The sequence below is a fragment of the Lynx canadensis genome, chromosome C1, assembly GCF_007474595.2.
Source record: "Lynx canadensis isolate LIC74 chromosome C1, mLynCan4.pri.v2, whole genome shotgun sequence".
NCBI classification, from domain to species: Eukaryota; Metazoa; Chordata; class Mammalia; order Carnivora; family Felidae; genus Lynx; species Lynx canadensis.
The window spans coordinates 97,020,052-97,041,869 of NC_044310.1; the positions used below are offsets into that span (position 1 = coordinate 97,020,052).

Sequence of the window (21,818 nt, forward strand, 5' to 3'; positions counted from 1 at the left end):
AGCAGATGTCTACTCATAACTAAGTCAGGTCTGACCCGTTTTCAGGTCTCCTGAGCAGTAAGTCCAAGCCAGTGGCCTCAGTGAGCGGGCAGTCATCTGGATGCTGTATCACTCCCACAGGGTATCGAGCTCAACGCGGGGGGACCAGTGCAGCACAGCCACTCAACCTTAGCCAGGTAAGCGCTAGGGGCTGCTGCCTTCTGTTTGGGGCCCTCCCTATTGTTACTCTCTGGAGAACCCTGCTTCTGGCTGGACTGCTGAATAAACCCAGATGAAGCCCCTCTTGTGTCAGTCAGTTTGGTGTTCTGTGGCCTGCGTCATACCTGCGTGTGCTGTGTCTCTATTCCCTCTAGAAGTGTGTTGATGTACATTCCAGGATTTCTGTTGGATTTTGCCAGTCTATCCCGGAAGCTTAGAGAAATGTCTAGCATTCAGAAAGCTTCAGATACTTTAGTCCGTGCCTAGTTCTGTACTACCACATGCTTTGAGACCAAATTCTCTTCCTTTATCTCCCAGGTCAAAAATAACCTGAGCCTCACACTGATTACTTGAGGCAAGAGACAGTGAAAAACTGGTTCTAGTCCTATGTGTTGGCTTGAGTCTGGGATTTGCTTCCTCCCCCCCCCCCCCGCCCCCCCTGCCCCCTACTATCCGATTCTCCGATGCAGCAGGGAAGGGCACTATTCACTCTTTCCTCAGCTAAAATTCCGGTGCTTGTATGATGTCTACCAGTGGTGAGAAAGTGTGTATATGAGGGGGTAACTGTGAGTGAGTATGTGTTGTGTGTGTGAGAGAGAAAAGCACATGCAAGTGCAAATGTAAGTTCGAGTTAGTGCATGTGTTTTAGGCTCCACAAGCCAAGAGGGATATGAAGAACTTAGAGGAGAACAAAAGAAAACAATGGCAAGAAAGAAAGGTTAGGAAAAATTCAAATTCACTGGCGCCAGAATAGGGTGAGTTGAGTCAACAGGTACTGACTTGCAGGAGTGGGTAACCCTGTGACCTCTCGATCCCTCCCCGCCCCCCCAACCCCTTGCCTCTGTCACACTTAAGAGCAGACTGCTGCTATCTGGGCTGGGTTAGGATCTGTTCTGCTGAGAGGTGGAGGGATGAAGGCTGACTTCTGACGGCATTGCCAGGCTGGGAGATTCTGTGCTGTGGCAGCCCAGGAGCAGTACAAGTTAGAACCTCAGCTCTCAACTTGGCCTTTGGTGCTCTGAACCAGAATGACCTCAAGGTTCCTCACTCCCTTCTTCCTCCTTCCAGAACCAGCAGTCATCGTCAGCTCCAACCTCGCAGGAGAGAAGCAGCAACCCTGCGCCCCGCAGGCAGCAGGCGTTTGTGGCCCCGCTCTCCCAAGCCCCCTACGCCTTCCAGCACGGCAGCCCGCTACACTCGACGGGGCATCCACACCTGGCCCCCGCCCCTGCTCACCTGCCGAGCCAGCCTCACCTGTATACGTATGCTGCCCCCACCTCTGCTGCTGCATTAGGCTCCACCAGCTCCATTGCTCATCTCTTCTCCCCCCAGGGCTCCTCAAGGCATGCCGCAGCCTATACCGCCCACCCGAGCACTCTGGTGCATCAGGTCCCCGTCAGTGTTGGGCCCAGCCTTCTCACTTCTGCCAGTGTGGCCCCTGCTCAGTACCAACACCAGTTTGCCACCCAGTCCTACATTGGGTCTTCCCGAGGCTCAACCATTTACACTGGATACCCACTGAGTCCTACCAAGATCAGCCAGTATTCCTATTTGTAGTTGGTGAGCAGAGGGAGGGAGGTGTCATGGCTGCCTGTTCCTGGCCCAGAATGTTTAGTAACAGGCTATGATGAGCTCCTCCCTTACCCCCTCTTGAAACTCCTTAGCCAGCAACTTGTTCTGCAGGGGCCCACTGAAGCAGAAGGGTTTTCTCTGGGGAAACCTGTCTTCGTGTTGACTGCATTGTTGTAGTCTCCCAAAGTCTGCCCTATTTTTAAATTCTTTATTTTTGTGACAGCATTTTTGGTATTTGGAAGAGTTCAGATGCCCATCTTCTGCAGTTACCAAGGAAGAGAGATCATTCTGAAGTTACCCTTTGAAAAATATTTTCTCTCTGACTTGATTTCTATAAATGTTTTTAAAATGAGTGAAGCCCCTCTTTATTTAACTTTGTTTTATTGTAATTGCTGGTCAGAGGAAAAATGCTGATAGAAGGACTTGAAATCTGGTAACAAGTGAGAAAAGAGAAATCGATACTTTGTACTTGTTTGAAAACCAAGACTCACTTGCCTGTTTTAAGAGCAGTGCACCCAAGTCTGCATTTAACTATCAGGCATTTCTCCTCAAAATTTTACCTTTCTTTATGGGACATTAGACTTAACGGCGTTTCAGTTTTGTTTTCATGTCACATTAAACGTACTGGGCAATTGTTATTTTTGCAAAACTGGTTATATACGGCTCTCTGTGTTACTGTTGGGATTCTCTCAGTTGCTCCTGTGTTTATTTTAAAGTGTGTTAAAAAGGCAGCTCACCATTTGCTGGTAACTTTAGTGTGAGAGAATCCATACCTACCGTGAAAGCACTAGGTGTTCTTTTTAAATGAAGTACCATGCATTCTTCTTAAGTTATTTTTTAAAAGTCCTTCTCTCTCTGATTCAGCTTAAATGTTATTATTGGAAAAGCCATTACGGTGGTTATTATTGTATGGTGGTGATTGTCTTATTATATGCAAAATCTCTTTGTATTATGCGAGACTGGTATTGATGAGCTTTGCCTAAAGGTTGTTGGCATCGGTGAGCTTTGCCTCAAGATTAACATGAATTTTCAATAATACACTTCTCTCTCTTTGCCTCATCTCTCCCTTCTGTTCTATGTGATTTATTTGGGGAGAAAGCTAAAGAATATGAAACCAGATAAGAACGTTGTGTATAGCTTTTATACTTTAAAGTAGCTTCCTTTGTATGCCAGCAGCAAATTGAATGCTCTCTTATTAAGACTTATACAATAAGTGCATGTAGGAATTGCAAAAAATATTTTAAAAATTTATTACTGAATTTAAAAATATTTTAGAAGTTTTGTAATGGTGGTGTTTTAATATTTTGCATAATTAAATATGTACATATTGATTAGAAAAATATAACAAGCAATTTTTCCTGCTAACCCAAAATGTCATTTGTAATCAAATGTGTAGTGATTACACTTGAATTGTGTATTTAGTGTGTATCTGATCCTCCAGTGTTACCCCGGAGATGGAATTGATGTCTCCATTGTATTTAAACCAAAATGAACTGATACTTGTTGGAATGTATGTGAACTAATTGCAATTATATTAGAGCATATTACTGTAGTGTTGAATGAGCAGGGGCATTGCCTGCAAGGAGAGGAGACCCTTGGAATTGTTTTGCACAGGTGTGTCTGGTGAGGAATTGTTCAGTGTGTGTCTCTTCTTCCCTTTCTCCTCCTTCCCTTATTGTAGTGCCTTATATGATAATGTAGTGGTTCATAGAGTTTACAGTGAGCTTGCCTTAGGATGGACCAGCAAGCCCTTGTGGACCCTAAGCTGTTCACTGGGATTTATCAGAACAGGATTAGTAGCTGTGTCGTGTAAATGCATTGTTGTCCGTTTTCCTGCCGACATTGAAAAATAAAAACAGCAGCTTTTCTCCTTTACCACCACCTCTGCCCCTTTCCAGTTTGGAATCTCAGCTGGGTTCTCACAGAAGCATTTTCCCCATGTGGTTCTCTCTCTCACGGTGCATTGCCACCTTGCTTCTGGGGGAATTTGGGAAGCAGGTGAGAGGAGTCAAGCCAATATAAAAATACGTGGTTTTTTTCTTTTTCTTTTCTTTTCTTTTCTCTTCTCTTCTTTTCTTTTCTTTTCTCTTCTTTTCTTTTCTTTTCTTTTCTTTTCTTTTCTTTTCTTTTCTTTCAGAGTATGTGCAATCACTTTTAGAATGAGATTTTTTTTTTCCTTTTCCCATGTGGCAGTCCTTCCTGCAAATAGTTGACATTCCTAGTAAAATATTTGCTTGTTGAAAAAAACCTATAACAGATCTGTTTATACCAAAGAGCCTGTTGTATTGCTTACCATGTCCCCATACTACGAGGAGGAGTTTTGTGATGCCGCTGGTGACCGGGAACTCACAGAAAGGTTTCTGAGCCGGTGAAGAGTATTAAGAAGGAACCAAAGCCTGTTCAGTCATCAGGCTGTTGAGGTTTCTTTTTAACAACTTGTACATTCTTGGGGCTGTGAAATTGTCCTTGTACTCTCAGCTCCTGCATGGATCTGGATCAAGTGGAGGGTCCTGGGGATGGGGATGTTTCCTGCCCATAAAAGATTTGGGGGAAGAAGGTTAACTCTGAGATGTAGAAGTGTTCCATCTGAATTGAAAATTTTGTACTGGAGGGCTAAGTCTAGGACTGGTTCCTTGTAGAGATGGTGTCAGGAGGTGCAGGATGGAGATGGGAGATTTCATGGAGCCTGGTCAGCAAGCTCTGTACCAGGCTGAGCACCGAGGAGCTGTCAAGGTATTTGGAGTTTCTTCATTGCGAAGAGTAAGGGCTTCCACGATGGGGCATAGTCAGTACAGCCTACCAGGAACATGTTGGTGTTTTCTACTTTCTCTTTTTTCTTTTTTCCTTTTGGTCATTCTGTTGAGCTGTGTTTGCGCCACCGTATTGGTGAAGATACCCAAGCAGTTTGTATAGTTTCCGTCACTTAGCATTATACGGTTTTCTGGGCAACGTGTGTGATCTCTGTTTCCTTTTTTGCCAAGCACACATTGATTTTCTTGCTCAAAAGCAGATCTGGTTTCTAGTAGAAACATGTTTTGTCCCTTAGCTTTCCTCTACAAGGGATAAGATTTGTTGTTTTTGTAACAAATGAGATGCAGGAAAAAAAAAAAAAAAACCACAAAACACTCCACTCCTGCCCCCCTGTCCAGTAAGTAGATACCAGTTAAGATACGAGTCTCATTAACTTCATGGGGAAAAGACAATAAATACCAAGAACTTGTAGGGTTATCTTAATCACCTTACTAGCTGTGTGTGTGGCTTTAAGAATTTTAGAAATTTTCAGCCTTAGTCTGCAAATTGGCATTTCAGATTTACCAAGATAAATATCCATCTGTGTCTGCTGAATGTATATGTGCTCAATGTGGCTTTAGATTCTGTCCCTGGGGCTTGTTAACATTGCCAGCCCTGACAGGGCGGGGGGAAGCCCTGTGAATTCGGTGAGCAGCCCGCCTGGGTTATAGCAGCCTAACTTCAGACCAGCATAAGGCTCTAAGTCCTTTCTGAACTTTGTATTTCCAGCTTCTCCCCTTCAGGGTGAGAGGGAAAGCGGGGACGGTCTAAGTACAGCCACTCTGGGCTCATCGGGACACTTGATCACTCCAGAGCTTTAATAGCTTCCAGGAGGGGATACTGCTGTCAGTGCTCAGCTCAGATACCAGCCCCAGGAATAAAAACTCCATTTCAAACAGTTCTGGCCATCCATCGTCCTCCACTAGAGGGGCTCAGCTCGACTGCCCTTAGCCAGGCAAGCACAGTAATGTGTGTTTTATTCAGCATTATTATGCAAAAACCCACTGGTTAGGTTGGTTTGTTTTAGGATAGGAAATGAAATTGCCTCTCGGTGACAGGAATGGCCCAAGCCTGCTTCCTTATTTTGGTTTTTGGGTTTTTTTTGTTTTTTGTTTTTTGTTTTAACTGATGGATGGTGCAGCATGTCTACATGGTTGTTTGTTGCTAAACTTTATATAATGTGTGGTTTTGATTCAGCTTGAAAAATAATCTCACTACATGTAGCAGTACATTATATGTACATTATATGTAATGTTAGTATTTCTGCTTTGAATCCTTGATATTGCAATGGAATTCCAACTTTATTAAATGTATTTGATATGCTAGTTATTGTGTGCGATTTAAACTTTTTTTGCTTTCTCCCTTTTCTGGTTGTGCGCTTCCTTTTACAACAAGCCTCTAGAAACAGTTTCTGAGAATTATCGAGCTATGTTTGTAATGCAGATGTACTTAGGGAGTATGTAAAATAATCATTTTAACAAAAGAAATAGATATTTAAAATTTAATACTAACTACGGGAAAAGGGTCCATTGTGTAAAACATAGTTTATCTTTGGATTCAATGTTTGTCTTTGGTTTTACAAAGTAGCTTGTATTTTCAGTATTTTCTACATAATATGGTAAAACGTAGAGCAATTGCAATGCATCAATAAAATGGGTAAATTTTCTGATTCATGTGGCTGTTTTTGACTTCTGTTTAGAGGGGTGCAAAGGGGATGAACAGACGGCATCTTTGGAGTGGCTAAATGCGTTGCATCCGAACATGAGTGGCATGTTAGAGGCAAATCCATCTTTCGTACAAACCTCCACGACGGAGGCGAATCAGGGCTTGGCAGGAAACACTTTTCACAAATGGAGTGTCCAGGGCCCTAACTTAAGCTCGTCTGGTTCTGGCCCTTTGAAAGAGGCAGAAACTTCTGACACGGGATAATTAAACTTTGTTTCCTAGCGCGTTCCACCAAACATCTGAAGTATCATTGCTGGAGGTCAGAACACCACAAGAAGATGCTATTTTTCCCTCCTTTCAAGCTGCACTATTAGAAGCATAGTCCTTTTGGAGGAGGAGCCCTTCTGATTAGATCTGCCTTGATGCCAAAGTGAATAAGATTTGTCTAGATTTGTCTAGATTAATCACTGCAGGTCTCTGAACATATGCTGTACTCGTTTGATTTGTTTTGACACATGCGTTTCAGGCCACATCGACCGTAGAGTGGCCATTAATTAATTGTGGGGTCCTGTAGTCATGGTTGGGAGATAGAAATGAGACACATTTAGGGTTTTGGACCATAACCAAGAGAAATGATCAATAGGCTGTTCTCTCCCATTAGCAGGGAAGTCAGAATACATTTATTTTGATTTAGACTGCAACATCTAGATTTTTCAAAAATTTTTTTTTTCCTAAATAAATGAGCATAAAATGAGTGTGAACTCACTGAACATTCCCCAGTTTTGGTAAGAGAATATACCTGGAAACATTCAGGTAGAAAAGAAAGGCCCTGCTGTCGATCTCACTTCCAGATAATCAAGGATTAATTTGCTGACTTCTCAATGATCTGGGGTTTTTTTTGTTGTTGTTTAAGTCTCAGTGATATTCTTTTACTTAAGCTAAATGAGAGAGTTGGGATAACCCCTTGAGTAAGTGGGTAGTCTGTGGGTTAATCTGTGTTAAAAAATTTTTTTTTTAATGTTTATTTTTGAAAGACAGAGCGCGAGCAGGGGAAGGGCAGTGAGAGAGGGAGAGAGGAGCAGAGGATTTGGGGAGAATCTGAAGCGGACTCCAGGCTCTCAGCTGTCAGCGGGGCTTGAACTCATGAACTGTGAGATCATGACCTGAGCCAAAGTCAGATGTTTAACTGACTGAGCCACCCAGGCACCCCTTAATCTGTGTTTTAATTATGAACACCCCTGTAAATTGAATCCGCTTGGCTTGCTTTGTGGAAAAATTTCCACAGGAGGTGAGGTCTAAGCCATAGTTTCCCTAGGAATCCCGTGATGACACCAGGTGCTTATCACAAGATGGCGCCAATGAGCTATAGAAGAAGGTGGACAAGCCTTGACCACTGTGATCTTTTTCCCCCCACCTCTTCCCCTCCAACCTCATCTCCCCTGCTCCCAGCTTCCACTGAAAAGGCAGAAAACAATCCATGCTATTATCGCTGGGCAAGGAAAAGATTAATGAAGGATGTTTCTTAAGAAGCCAGCACTGGAAGGAAGCAGGCATTCTGGAGCAGAAACAGAGTTTGCCGAGTGTACTCTGGGACCCCTGCCTCCCGCTGCTGGCTCCTTTTACTGGGTGACTGCTCACAAGGCCTCTGCCCTGGGGTTTCATCTCCTTCCCATCTCCTGGGGAGCCTACAGCCTAGGCGGGAGGTGGTTAAGGCTTCTGGCTGCTTTACCATAGGGCCATCTGTGTTTGATCAATCCAGGCAGAGAGGAGGGGGTGGGGGAGGTAAAGAGACTGTGAAAGCATTCCAGAGTAGTGAGAGAGATCCGAGATCCAGAAAGGGAGAAGGCACCGCCCCCACCCCGCCTCCGAAGCGGACCGGCGGGCTTGAGTGGAACAGGCACAGGACTGCACGCTCCTTCTCCGGCTGCCATGGGGCCCTGCACGCCTCTCCTCATCTTGTTCCTTTTGTCACGGCTGCGACCCCTTCAAGGACAGCAGCACCACCTTGTGGAGTACATGGAACGCCGACTAGCCGCCTTAGAGGTGAGTGACTCCTTTCTCTCCTGGGCCGGGCGGGAAGGACGCCACATCTCCTGTTGAGTCACCCCGTGTGTTACGGATCTGGGGATGACAAGATGGGGCTCTGGAAGAAGCTACAGAAAACTCTTATCTTTTAATAAGAATATCCTTGCAATTGCAAGCCCTCCTCCTTCCCCATGTCCACAGAGCAATTCCCTGTGGACAAGCTCCCTGTCTTTTAAACAGTTTGAAGTCTCTGGTGTTCCCAAGTTGAAGTCTGTTGATTCCCGAGGGAGAACTGCACAGTGGAGCAGAGACCCCTTCCCGCCCTCACGCACTTAGGCCGCCCCAGAGGCTCAGATGACTCAGTGGCGCTGCTCACAGAGAACATGGGCTGGAGGACACGAAGCGGGGGTAGGGGCCTAGGTGATCTGAGCCGGGCGTTTTGCACATTTAGCATCTCTGAACATCTGGTTTCCTTTCTGTGGGGGTTGCAAGGGAGTTGATGCCTGGCTGAGTTTGTGCCTTTTCCTGTTCCTCTCTCCCTGGTCGGGCCTCTCCCTGCCTGGGAGTTGTAACCCCTCAGCCTCTCGTCTGGCCTCCATCCCTGCAGGAACGGCTGGCCCAGTGCCAGGACCAAAGTAGCCGGCATGCTGCTGAGCTGAGGGACTTCAAGAACAAAATGCTGCCGCTGCTGGAGGTGGCCGAGAAGGAGCGAGAGGCGCTCAGAACTGAGGCTGACACCATCTCGGGGAGAGTGGACCGGCTAGAGCGGGAGGTTGACTATCTGGAGACCCAGAACCCAGCACTACCCTGTGTGGAGGTTGATGAGAAAGTGACCGGAGGCCCTGGGATCAAAGGCAAGGGCAGAAGAAACGAGAAGTACGATATGCTGACAGGTAAGCGGTCCAAAAGCAGGCCCCTAACACTCTCAGAACCTGTATGTTTCCTTGCTGCTTCCCCTTTTCTCTCCTTGTCCCCCAGTCCGCTTCGGCTCTATCTTCTGGAATCTGCTTTAGGGAAATCTCTACAATGACAGGTCCATTGCAAGAGTTTCTGGGGACCCAGGCCTCGGTGGCTCCCTTTTTCCTGTCCTCTGTAAGAGTGGAGGCATCCACTGGCAAATGCCCACTGTCCTCCAGATGGCCCCACCCCGGGGTGTTCCTACAATGGGCCTCTAACTCTTGCCTGTATTTCCTTGCCCTGTGCTTTTCTCCTTCCAGACTGTGGCTACACAATCTCTCAGGTGAGATCAATGAAGATCCTGAAGCGGTTCGGTGGCCCTGCTGGTCTGTGGACCAAGGATCCAATGGGGCCAACAGAGAGGATCTACGTGTTAGATGGGACACAGAACGACACGGCCTTCGTCTTCCCGAGGCTGCGGGACTTCACCCTTGCCATGGCCGCCCGGAAAGCTTCCCGGGTCCGGGTGCCCTTCCCCTGGGTAGGCACGGGGCAGCTGGTCTATGGTGGCTTTCTTTATTATGCCCGGAGGCCTCCCGGAGGACCCGGAGGGGGAGGGGAGTTGGAGAACACTTTGCAGCTCATCAAATTCCATCTGGCAAACCGAACGGTGGTGGACAGCTCAGTATTCCCGGCGGAGGGTTTGATCCCCCCGTACGGGCTGACAGCGGACACGTACATTGACCTGGCAGCCGACGAGGAGGGCCTCTGGGCTGTCTATGCCACTCGGGAAGATGACAGGCACTTGTGTCTGGCCAAGTTGGACCCACAGACACTGGACACAGAGCAGCAGTGGGACACCCCGTGCCCCAGGGAGAATGCTGAGGCTGCCTTCGTCATCTGTGGGACCCTATACGTTGTCTATAACACCCGCCCTGCCAGCCGGGCCCGCATCCAGTGCTCCTTTGATGCCAGTGGCACGCTGACCCCTGAAAGGGCGGCACTCCCTTATTTCCCCCGCCGATACGGTGCCCACGCCAGTCTCCGCTATAACCCCCGGGAGCGCCAGCTCTACGCCTGGGACGACGGCTACCAGATTGTCTATAAGCTGGAGATGAGAAAGAAAGAGGAAGAAGTCTGAGGACCTAGCTTTGGGGTTTGAATCTCTCTCACCTCCACACATTTATATCCCCACACCATTTCCTGCTTCTCATTCTCCAGATGTGGGCAAGTTGTGGTTCCGAGCCCATATTGGCAGCCAATGGAAGCCAGATTCTCACAGCCCCTTCGTTTCCTGTGGGACTTTAGATCTTGAGAAATCCTTTCAGAGCTAAAAGCGAGAAGACCCTAAGCGTTCGCTCCTCTCCTGCCTTACGTCAATGAATTTCGGACCAGAGACCACAAAGACCCAGAGCTCTGACCCTTGTATGGGGGCCACCCCAGCAAATGAGCCAAAAAGTATTTCTTGCCTCAGTGTGAGTCCGGGCACATGGGGTGGGGTGGGGTGGGGTGGGGGGAAGGTGGTTGGGGGAGTGGGCAGAGTTCTGGGAGGAGATTTTTCAACTCTGCCCTGCCTCCCTTCTCCCCTTAGCGCCCTGGAGAACACGACTTTCTCCACGTCGTTTTGTATTGCAACATTTTGCATTAAAAGGCACATCCACTGCTCCCTGCCTGCGTTTGTTTGGGGGTAGCCCTCAGATCAGGTTTCTCCCCATGACCCTCCATTTTCCTCCTCCACCCCATTGCCACTCCTTAAGCCACAGTAGGGACTTGGCTGGGCTTCCTTGCTGAGGGAGAGGGGACTTCTCCAGTTACAGATTTTACTGTGAGGCCCCTGGGGAAGCACAGAATCCCGCCACTTCAGGAGGCTGGGCGAGAGGCTTCTCTCCACACCCACCTCTGATCCACGGTGGCCCCTCCCAGAGCCCAGAGCCACTCTTGGTGCCCCACCCCTGGCCGAGAGACTGAGGCCCGGCGGGCAGAGCTTCTAATTCTTCTAGTTCTCAGAGGTTTGGGACTAGAAAATGGATTCTAGTCGCCTTGGAGTGTAGGGCGAAGACCAGAGCCCTGAAATGTGTTTCCAGAAGGAACTTTTAGTCTCACTTTGGAGGTGGACTCTGTCCTGGCCCCAGACCCCACTCCCCTCTCCAGCTTGGGGCCGTCCCCAGGGCTCGGTTACACAACCCAGCTTGCTCCCAACCGCTCTGATTTCCCTGCTGCCACGGCGTCTGCGGTTTGGGCAAGGAGGAGGGGCGATGACCATGCCCCAGATGTTAGTTTTCCCAGTTTCCCAACACAGCCCTCTGGTCACCCCCACCTACCCGCTGCAGTCCTGGAACCTGGCTGGAGTCTGTCCAGGAAGTCCTGGACACCTAACCCTTTCCTGCCCTGGCCACTGGCTTGGAATTATAGAAGGCCATCTGGGGAAGGGAGAGGGAGCAGAGGAGGAGAACCCTGGGTTTTGGACTCCTGCCTCCAGGAATGTGCTGAGCTCGGGGCCAGGCCCCACCCAGCCTCGTGCCCCCATTCAGCGCTCAAGGCCATGTACGTGTGATGGACAAGACCTTGTTGCCTTTATGGGGGGGAGCAGGCCTCAGGAAGCTCTGGGAGTCCTCACTGTGGGGAGGAGAAGGGAGCACATCTTTTCCCTGAAGTGCACCCGCTCCCCCACCCCACGCCCAGGATAGGGTGGATCAGCCAGGGCCCTGTGATCCTCCTTTTGTCTTCTTTTCTTCTCTCCCGGGGCAGAGCTGCCCCCTGACGTAGGTTGGTGAGGAAGGAAAAGAAAGGCAGTGAAGCACCTCACAAAGGCGCTATTGTGGGGAGCCCGGGGCGGGAGGGGGGCTCTCTCCCATTCAATTCTCTCCTAATGTGGGGCTGGCAACGGTAATCACCGCCTGTCACACACGGAGGGGGCTGCCCACGGAACATCTGGCTCCTGCATGCGGTGCACAGGGGGGCTGTGGAGGAGACGGGGAGTTCTCACTGGAGGCCTGGGGAGGGGGGGGTCCCCGCCCAGCGGAGGGGCAGCGTGGCACTGTCGCTGTGTGTGTGCGCGTGCGGGTGCACCTGGGGAGGGTGGCCTCCTTGCCCGCGTGACACCGTGCATCAGTGTGATCGGAAGCTGCCAGGGGCTGGGGCCGAGTCTGTGGAGTTACCTTGCTGGAGTAGCAGACATCAGGAATGGCTTTTGGAGGACCCTGAGGAGGGAACAGCGTGTAAATGACATCAGCCTGAGGAGCAGAGTTTAAAATCCCGGTCCTTCTGCCTCCCGCGTGTGGGCACCTGTCTTTGGGGGCATCTTTCTTGGCCTGAATCCTCAATGAGAAAGACAAAAACAGCCTTTTCTTTTTTTTTTTTTTTTTTTTTCTTTTGGCTTAAATTTTCTTTAGAAAAGTTCACTCAGACTTTTCTGAAAGGGCAGAAATCTCCGGGGCCTTGTCATTTATTACTTTTTGCTTTTTTTTTTTTTTTTTTTTTTTTTTGGCTCTTGTACAATAGCTAGTGCTATTTTGGAAGCGTTTTGGAAGGTGAGTGGAACTGTGTGGGCAGATCCAGTGAACTGTCCAGATTCATTAAACTAAATTATCTGCTGCTCAAGGAGAGAGGCTCGGTAGCTGAATCCTATCATCAGACACCAGCCTCACCGCCCCTTGTCGGACCCTCCATAACCCGTCACGTGGCAGAGACAGGTGTGACCTCTGGTTTGGGTTGAACCAAAGACAGTGGAAAGCAGAGGTCCTAATGGGGGAGAAGGGACTAAAAGCTCAAAGAGTAGCTCCACATTTGCCTCCTACACCTGGCCCTACAACGGTTAGCGGCCCAGGCCTCCGGGTACAGCTGTCAGCCCAGATGGGTGGTCTAGACGTTGCCCCCATCACAAGGCCAGGTGGAGAGGGCTCCCCTTCCCCTACTCTGGCCCCCAGTCTCCTGCCCTAACTCCCAAGCTCTCCGCTCTGTGCTCAGTATCTTCTCCTCCCTGGTGCTGGTCTTCATGTCTGCCTGCCGGAGAAGCCAAAGTGATCGTCTTGCCATTTTCATCAAGGATGAGCCAACGTTGCGTGAGCCCTGGATGGCGGGGAGGGAAGCGCAGAGATGTGAGGATGAAGCAGTTGATTCAGCTGTCGGGGCTTCCTCTGGGACAGGGCTGTGGGCTAAGCAGGAAGCAGAGCCCTTTGGCTCATCCTCCCCAGGCTCAGTCCCGCTCCTTGTGCACACGCCCCTTCCTTCCCTCAGGCTCCTGGGATCCTCCCCCAACAGTGCTCCCATTCTTTACCAGCTCAGGTCAAAACCCGCTCATTTTGAGAGCTGCTGACACTCCTGATAGTTCTCCCAGCTTTCAGGATGGCTCTCTTGAGGACCCGCCGTCCGGCCTGTCTCTGGCTGCCTCTGCAGGCAGTGGTCTCCAGTGCAAGAGCTTTTCTGTCGGAGGGCAGGCCAGGGGGTCCCTCCACCCTTAGCCACTATCAGCATCTGCCGCCTCTCCTCCCTCCTCCTCCGCCCCAGCAGCCTGGACGCTCTTCCCTTGCTACCCCCCAACCCCCACCAAACCAATGCTGATGAGCTCTCCTCTGCCTGCCCTTTAACTTCTGCCCTCACGATGCAGAGCTTAAAAGATTAAATCTTTATTTATGGATTTAATAACGCCACAGAAGACTTATAAATGCGAAGCCAATGTATTACTTTAAAGGGCAGACCTCTCAGCACCGTCTCTCCAGAGCATGGGTGCTGACAATATCTAGAGCTGGACACCTCTCCAGAGCACTCCAGGATGACCTTTGGGGGTCTGCCCAGCCACCCAAACTCTGCCTTCTCTGAGAATGGACACCCACACTCCCTGGCCTTAGCCTTGTGGCCCCAGGGGAACAAATCACATTGTCTCCTGGGGACTTAGAATGGCAGCTCAGAGATGTTAGATCTGAGCAGGTGTTTGGAAGCATCTTCGGCCCTGCTACCTACCAGAGGCAGCGAAAGCCAGACTACAGAGAGGAAAGATGAACAGGGTGGAGACTGGGCGAGACGGCCACTGAGTGATGTCCCCCCCCACTCCATCCCCCCTGTGCTCACAATGTACTTCTAGCCTGGGTTCTGTGAAATGCCTGACTTCTTTAAAGAAACACTCCCTTTCTTGTTTGTTTTTCTTTTAAAAAAAAATTTTAATGTTTATTTATTTTTGAGACAGAGAGACAGACTGAGCACGAGCAGGGGAGGGGCAGAGAGAGCTAGAGACACAGAATCCAAAGCAGGCTCCAGGCTCCGAGCTGTCAGCACAGAGCCTGACGCGGGGCTCGAACCCACAAACCGTGAGATCATGACCTGAGCCGAAGTCGGACGCTTAATCTACTGAGCTGCCCAGGTGCCCCACGTGTTTGTTTTTCTTTTCTTTCTTTTTCTCAAGTTAGTATGAGTGGGTTTCAATTTCTTACAACCCAAAGATGATGCCTCATCCTCACCTTACCTCACCACCGAAAACACTCATCTGGTCTAGACTGCTGGGCAGGTGGCCTTGACCCTCCAGGGTGTTCCTCCCCGTCCATGACCCAGAGGACGCACCAGAACAATGAAAGAACCTGTGCGGGCCTGTGATGCCTTCTCCACATCACCTTCCAGATGGCGGGGCAGTGCCCCTTCCCTGCTGTGTTCATCCATGGTGGGCTGTTTCTGTCTCCAGCGGAGCGCTGCTGGCCCAGTGTTCTCTGCGGCAACCCTGCATGTTAGAAAGAGCACAAACTTTAGAGTCTGGTGAGCTTGAAGTCCGAGCTCCTGGGATCAGCATCAGGCTCTGCCACTTACTGCTGTGATACCTCCAGCAAGTTACTTAGTACCTCATCTATAAACTAAAAATATCTGCCCAATAGGATTGTTGCTGCGAGGATGAGAGGTTATATACATGGAAACTCTTTAGTGTGGACAGTCAGTACAGAGCTCTGAAACCCCACTTCCTTGGGGAGGCTCTTGGAACCTGTTCCACGCCCACCCGAAAGGGTCAGGTGCCTCTCCTTTGGGCCCCGATTCACCTGGGCACATCCTCATTGCGGCCCGCATCACAATGTATTGTATCTTGCTCGTCTTTGTGTCCCCGGGACGTAACACAGAGCCCGGCTCATAGATGGGGCTCAGAAAAATACTAGTACAGGTTCCCCCACCCGACTGTGAACCCTCGGAGCTCTGGGCCTATTTGTCTCCCAACTCGGGACCTCACGCAGGAGGGGCACAGCCCCAGCAAGTGGTAAATGTCCTCGGCAGCATCTTTCAATTCAGTTGGACAAAGACAAGCTACAGATAAAAACTGAAGGCAGTCTCCTTCAACTGCAGATCACACAGGACTTCCCACAGTGACAATTTCTCGCTCCAGCATCTAAGGGGAAAGTCTCAAACTAGGCCAGTGCATCTAAGCCCTGTGGCCACAGGGGAGGAAGGCAATAAAACCACAGAAGGTAGTGGGAAGACCTTTCTTGTTCAGCATCTGGTTCCTGGTGAGGGCTCTGGAGTAGGTTATGCTGCTCACCCCTCCCCCCCTTCCCCCCCCCCCACTACCCAGCCTGGCCCCTGCTGCTTGCCCCTTACTTCACCCCTGCGAGCCTCCGTTTCTTCACTCCTAGAATGTGCGTCATAGTACCACTTCACAGATTATTGTGAGAAGTAAATGAAACGAGTCTTGCAAAGCAGTGCGCCCCATGCCTGGCACATAGTGGGTGCTTGGTAAGTGTTGTTATTGTTAGCAATGTCGTCATGATTGCAGGAGAGTCTTTGCAGAGAACAATGTGCTCGTGCATTTTGTTTCCTTTGATCTTTACAACAATTCTGAGATAAGCAGGTCTGGGAGCCAAGGGGTTTGTCTAAGTCCACAGAGCTAATAAGTACTGGGGCAGAACCTATGGCTTTGGAGGCTGTGGGAGGAGTGGAACCAGCTGGGGCTCGGAACTCAGGCTGAGTTCGGATCCTTGCTGTGCAACTCCATAGCCAGGTAAGCCTGAGCGAATCCATTCTCTGGGCTTCGGGGAATATTACCCACCCCGGAGGCATGGATGAGCCCATGTTTTAAAACAGCTAGGAGAGCATCCAGGATAATAAAGATGCTTAACCCAAGCTCATTCCCCGGGGCCGATTCTTGCTGTCTTATCATGGGGAGTGTGCTGGTGGCCATCTCTGGTGTTACAAACCATTTGTCTGGATCCAGTGGCTCTCTGACTGCCTTCTCTCTCCATTTGTACATTGTCTGTAGAAAGACATGCCACCTGTTGCCCAACCATAGATCTCTGCATTACCGGTAACAGCGGGGTTGACAGATATCCTGCGCCTGCCGTCAGGGAAAAAAGCAGGGTGTATGGAAAAAGCACCCCTTTTTCTCTGTGCTGAAATAACTCTGCCAGCGGCAATGTGTGTGTTTGGTGTTTAGTTGTCTTGTCTTTTCTTTTCTTTTCTTTTCTTTTCTTTTCTTTTCTTTTCTTTTCTTTTCTTTTCTTTTCTTTTCTTTTCTTTTCTCTTCTTTTCTTTCTAAACACAGTACTCCCAAGCTGCCTTTTTCCTTCGACCACATTTTCTCTCAAAGATACCTTTGAGCTGTTTCATAGCTGTTCAGCATGTGTCCCTGGTAGACATCACTATTGACTTTTTTGACTTACCTTGCTGTTGATCTTGACAGATCCTTCAATGCCATTTTGGTTGTATCGGGTCTTCCGGATATTTATTGCTGTCCAGTTGCACATGGTTTTTGTTCTGTAGCTGCTGAATGTTGTATTCCAGATGGGTAAATCCATGCACTTGTCAGATGCATGGACTGTTCTGGACTGTTCTCCACCTATTTGGCCTGCCCTTTTGGAGGAAGGAAGATAGTGCAGAGAGAGCCCAGGGGTGAGGAGAAGACCCTTCTAGTGGGTGTGATTGGTCCATGGGGCTGACTGTCCTGCCTCTCTGCTCCTCATCAACTGTGTGACCTTGAGCCAGACACTAACCCCTCTGAGCCATGGTTTGTTCATTTGCAAAACAGGATTATGGGACCCGGATTACCACCTCTTAGGATTGTTGAGGTTCAAGCCCTAATACATAAAGCTTATGTGTTGGGACCTCTAGGAAGGAATCTTAGGAATCACTGAGTTTGGCTCCCTCATTTCACAGCTGAAGAAACTGAAGTCGAGAGAGCCTTTTGAAGGCAGGGAATGTACCTCATCCATCTTTCTATCCCTGGATCCAGAGTCAGATACTTACTAGGTGTTTAATAAGTACCTTGTAAATGAGTTGAGTGACCAGCTCGTAGTGACATATCTATGATTTAATCTCTCTTGGTGACTCTGTTGTTATCAACATCAATTCCTACTGTGCTGCTCTGCCTTGATGCCTTCAGAACCAATTAGGCTGTAATAGAATGTGGCTACTATGCTTTTCCGCTTAATGTTTCTTCTCTTACCTCTCTTACTGTTACCTATCGGTTCTTCCTGGAGAACTGGATTGGATCCCTTAGAGGAATCGGCATCGCTTTCTAATTGGCTGTTCTCTCTAGGCTGGAGCAAGAGTGAAGGGCTTTGAAGGATTTAAAGTTGGTACCTTTATGGGAGTCACAAGGAGCGTTGCAAAATATTCCACAGACCAGAAGCACAGCCTCTTTTAAGCTGGAAGTTGTCTAAAGTCATCTGGTCTCACCCGCTAAAGTCATGCAAGTATTTTCCAACTCACTGCACCCTTTCTAGTGCCTTCTACGCATGGCATGACTAGTTTACTCAGTGAAGCAGGTGATGGTAGTAGCTGGTAATGGCCGAGGAATGCACTGGCTTCTATCCCCTGGAATCTCTATCCAGTGACCTGGATTCTTAAGTACTTTTCTCTCCCAGCGTAGGGGAGGTAAACACACATAGATGTGGATTTCTCCTCTCATTTCTGATTATGACCTAGTGAATTCCCTTCTCTTGTTCTCTCTGTCCTTGCCAGCCCTCCTGAGTCCTGATCAAGGTGAAATATTCTTTACTGTTATAAGCTAGTAAAGGTATCCACACTAGTTTAATAATAATTCAGTAGGTAAGGGGAGACATAGGGGAAATGTTAGTTGTATCATTGGATTTTAAATTGAGATAGGAGTAATCTCATTTAGACAAATTTCAATAATCAATTGAAAGCCTGTAAATTGCAGATAGATTACCAGCCGTAAATTGGGATTTATGTTCTGTGGGTTTATAATGAGGGCAACTCAGGCAGCTCAGCACTTGAACTGATTCACGTCTGGAAAGCACCAGCTGGCTCAGCCTCGCCGTGGGCAGTGCAGCAGAAGGGCACGGAGCAGACATCAAGTTCAAGTTATAGGCAATATCAATACCTCCCTCCCGGGGATGGTGTGATGACTAAATGAGATCATGTATGTGAAAGGGTTTTGTAAATCATAAAGCACACAAATGCCAGCCGCTCATAATACCTGTTTCAAAATTAGCATCAGTGTCTCGTGTCTGTGCCGGGTTTTGGGCAGACAAGGAACAGGACAGACCGAGGAGCCTATCTGGCAAGGAGCAAAGGGATGCTGTGCGGATGAACAGTCGTAATTAGGGGAGTCGATTATTACAAACAAAGGGAACGTGTAAGTATCCCAGACTCAAAAAGGGGATATGAAGTCTATCTTACCTGGACCCTGTATGGGATTGAACTGCTGTAAGTGGTCATCAGCAGGCAGGAAATACAAAGCCAAAGAAGACATTCAGAGTGCATGGTTCAGAACACCATGAGAGAGCAGAGTGAAGCCCAAAGCCTAGTTCCCGGAGCAGGAAGAAAATCAGGGTGAGATGCAGGTTGGAGTCAGGAAGGCCATTGAGAGATGTTGAAGTCTGAATGCTGCCCATGTGAGAGGCGACATCTGTGGGAACACTTCAATGTCAGAGCCAACTGGGACAGACGATTGATTAATTAAAAATGTTATGAATATTGATGCAGTATTTACTATGTCCTACATGCTTATTTACAATATTGAATAAGACAGATATGGATATGTCTTCACAGCCTGGGGACCGGTGGGATAAAGGGATGAATAAATAAACAGGCAACTATGTTACACTGTGGTGGGATTATGGGATAGGAGGACCTTCTGTCCTAGCCTTGCCTGGGGGGAGGGGTGAGGCAGCTTCCGGAGGCTCCTCAGCCTGAGCCGGAGGGACACCCAAGCAGGCTCCTCCCCACACCATTGCCACTGCTGTTGCCATCACTCAACTGGACCATTGCAAGAGGCTCCCGATTGACCACCTTCTCCAAGAGTCTCTCCCGGCTCCCACACACGGAGTCAGTCACTGTATGTCACTATTTGTTAATGGACCCATCCCCCTGGATTAGCTGTGAAACTGCCCCGTCTGTGGGGAAACAGCCCCTCGAGAGCCAGGACAGGAACTTCCCCTTTATGGCGTCAGTACCTAGTGCTCAGGGAGTGCTTGTGGAAAACAGGCATAAAGGCCCACAGAGAGAAAGGAGGGTCTTTACCATCCAGGGGGCTGTCCTCTCCCCGCAGGGATGTTCTCCACGAGCTGGAGAGGCAAGTGCCCCAGACACGGGGGTTTTTTCACAGGTGTAAGCTCTCCAGAAGCAGCCGCTCCTCTCCGGAATGTGGAAACGTGCCAGAGGCCAGCTGCCTGAGGGCCAGAACCCAGAGGCAATCTTTTGTTTTGCACGCCATTTTCTTTGCAGCTCTTCCAGGGACCTTGCTGCCAGCCCTGCATGCCCTGGGGCCCAGATTCTCTGGACGCCCCCACAGTTCACATGTGCCCTGGGCTGTGGCTTCTGCGGGGCACCCACCTCTGGGCCGGGCCACCACAGAGAAATAATAAACAGCAGCGCTGCTTCCAGAGCCCTCTGCACCCGCAGGGCACGGTCTCACTTAACCCTCGAAACTACTGGTCCCACCAACAAGTATTTAACGAGAGCCCGTTTGCGCTGGGGGTCGAGAAGGACACGGTGGTGCATTTTGTGCTTCAGGAGCTGACAATTCAGGTGAGGTGGGGGCACGGGGCGGGGTGACAGGTAGGATGGTGATAATAAGGCACACGTTTCCCTCGGCTCCCTAAGACTGCACGGGTGGTTGACATTTAGTACCTTGAAGGGAGGGTGCTTCATAAGAACTCCAAGGAGGAAGCGGTCAGACTTCCATGAGGGAGATTTGAAGAGGCTCCATAAAAGGGGTGACGTGTGAGGTAGGCCTTGGAGGGAGGGAAGACTGGACATCAAGAACGTTCCGGGAGGAAGGACTAGCGCGAGCACAGGTGTGGACTATGAGAACATAAATTGCCTCCAGTTGTGCAACAGGTTTAAATCAAAAAGGCTTCAGGGATTTTGGTTGATATCAGGTTTATGCAAGCAGGTACTATGAAGTGTGGTTGCTCCAAAAGATGGTACTTCTTAGGCCGAATTAGTAGAAGCCCAGCATTAGCATGCTGGGGGGAAACAGTCCTGTGTCACTCCGCTGTGGTTAGGCCGCAGAAGCAGTGTTCCCTTCTGCCCTAGGGGAAGACGATATTTAGAGTTGCTATGACTTATTAGGCACCTGCCATGTGCTAGGCTCCTGTGAGATGTCTGCATGCATTCTTTTTTGTTTTCTTTCAAATTTTTATTTAAATTCTAGTTAGTTAACATAGAGTGCGCTATTGGTTTCAGAAGTAGAATTCAGTGATTCATCACTTACATACAACACCCAGTGCTCATCGCAAGTGCCCTCCTTAATATCCACCGCCTATTAAACCCACCCTCACCCTCCTCCCTCCATCTTCCCTCAGTTTGTTCTCTGTCTTTGAGAGTCTCTCATAGTTTGTTTCCTCTCTCTTCCCCCACCCAGTGTGTTCAACTGTTTAGTTTCTTAAAATCCACATATGAGTGAAATCATGTGGTATTTGTCTTCCTCTGATTGATTTATTTTGCTTAGCATAATACACTCTAGCTCTATCCATGTCATTGTAAACGGCAAAATTTCCTTCTTTTTGATGGCTGTGTAATATTCCATTGTATGAAAATATATATATATATATATACACACACACACACACATACACACACACACACACATATATATATATATATATCTTCTTTGTCTAATCATCTGTCAAAGGACATTTGGGCTCTCTCCATAGCTTGGCTATTGTTGATAGTACTGCTATAAACATTGGGGTACAGTCATTCTTTTTTTAAAGCCTAAACCCTTATTTATTTATTTTAGAGATAGTAAGTGGGGGAGAGGGGCAGAGGGAGAGAGAGAGAATCTCAAACAGGCTGCACACTCAGCATGGAGCCTGACATGGGGCTCAATTCCATGACCCTGGGACCATGACCTGAGCTGAAATCAAGAGTGGGATGCTCAACTGACTGAGCCACCCAGGTACCCTGCATGCATTCTTTTTATCCCCAACAGCAATCCTGAAAAGTAGATGTTATTATCTTCCACTTTACAAGTAAGACAACTGAGGCTCCAACAGGTTGTCATGGGCCAAGTTCATTGGGCAATTGAGTAGCTCACACCCACTGAGAAGGCCTATGGGAAATAAGAGCCCTGCCTTCAAACGTCAGAAAGGTCACCATAAGGAAAAGGGATAATACTTGGTCCCAAAGTGTAAAAGGTGCTCTCAGTACAAGTTAATTACACAAAAGGAGAGAGTTCCAAAAAGAGAGAGGAAATTATAGTCAGCCCTGTGCCAGAATGTTTTGTGTTATCTTTGGTG

At 48.8% G+C, this 21,818-nt stretch overlaps 2 protein-coding genes across 9 annotated transcripts in view; both read left to right on the forward strand.

The window, feature by feature from the left end:
• Positions 1-6,233, forward strand: part of HIPK1 (homeodomain interacting protein kinase 1) — a 52,588-nt gene extending 46,355 nt beyond the window's left edge. For 2 of the 7 annotated variants that reach the window (XM_030326384.2, XM_030326383.2), the window contains 2 exons: positions 46-176; positions 1,267-6,233. In XM_030326384.2, the coding sequence (XP_030182244.1) occupies positions 46-176; positions 1,267-1,755 (620 nt within the window). In that variant the 3' untranslated portion in view covers positions 1,756-6,233. The other 5 variants (XR_003971010.1, XM_030326387.1, XM_030326385.2 and 2 more) reach the window with 5 other exon arrangements.
• A 1,130-nt stretch (positions 6,234-7,363) lies between these two features.
• On the forward strand, positions 7,364-10,813 carry OLFML3 (olfactomedin like 3). 2 transcript variants are annotated; one of them, XM_030325253.1, is made up of 3 exons: positions 7,364-8,268; positions 8,858-9,143; positions 9,468-10,813. In XM_030325253.1, the coding sequence occupies exons 1-3, from the start codon at positions 8,155-8,157 to the stop codon at positions 10,286-10,288; spliced, it is 1,221 nt and encodes a 406-aa protein (XP_030181113.1). In that variant the 5' UTR covers positions 7,364-8,154; the 3' UTR covers positions 10,289-10,813. The 2 variants fall into 2 exon arrangements, with proteins under 2 accessions (XP_030181113.1, XP_030181114.1); XM_030325254.1 differs by lacking the exon at positions 7,364-8,268 and adding an exon at positions 8,276-8,658.
• The last annotated feature ends 11,005 nt before the right edge of the window (positions 10,814-21,818 follow it).

Excerpts from the sequence above, each read along its gene's own strand:
- OLFML3 (XM_030325253.1), top strand. The coding sequence starts at position 8,155 with ATGGGGCCCTGCACGCCTCTCCTCATCTTGTTCCTTTTGTCACGGCTG. Across the intron at positions 8,269-8,857 it reads GCCGACTAGCCGCCTTAGAG|GAACGGCTGGCCCAGTGCCA; the intron begins GTGAGTGACTCC and ends CCATCCCTGCAG. Across the intron at positions 9,144-9,467 it reads GAAGTACGATATGCTGACAG|ACTGTGGCTACACAATCTCT; the intron begins GTAAGCGGTCCA and ends TTCTCCTTCCAG.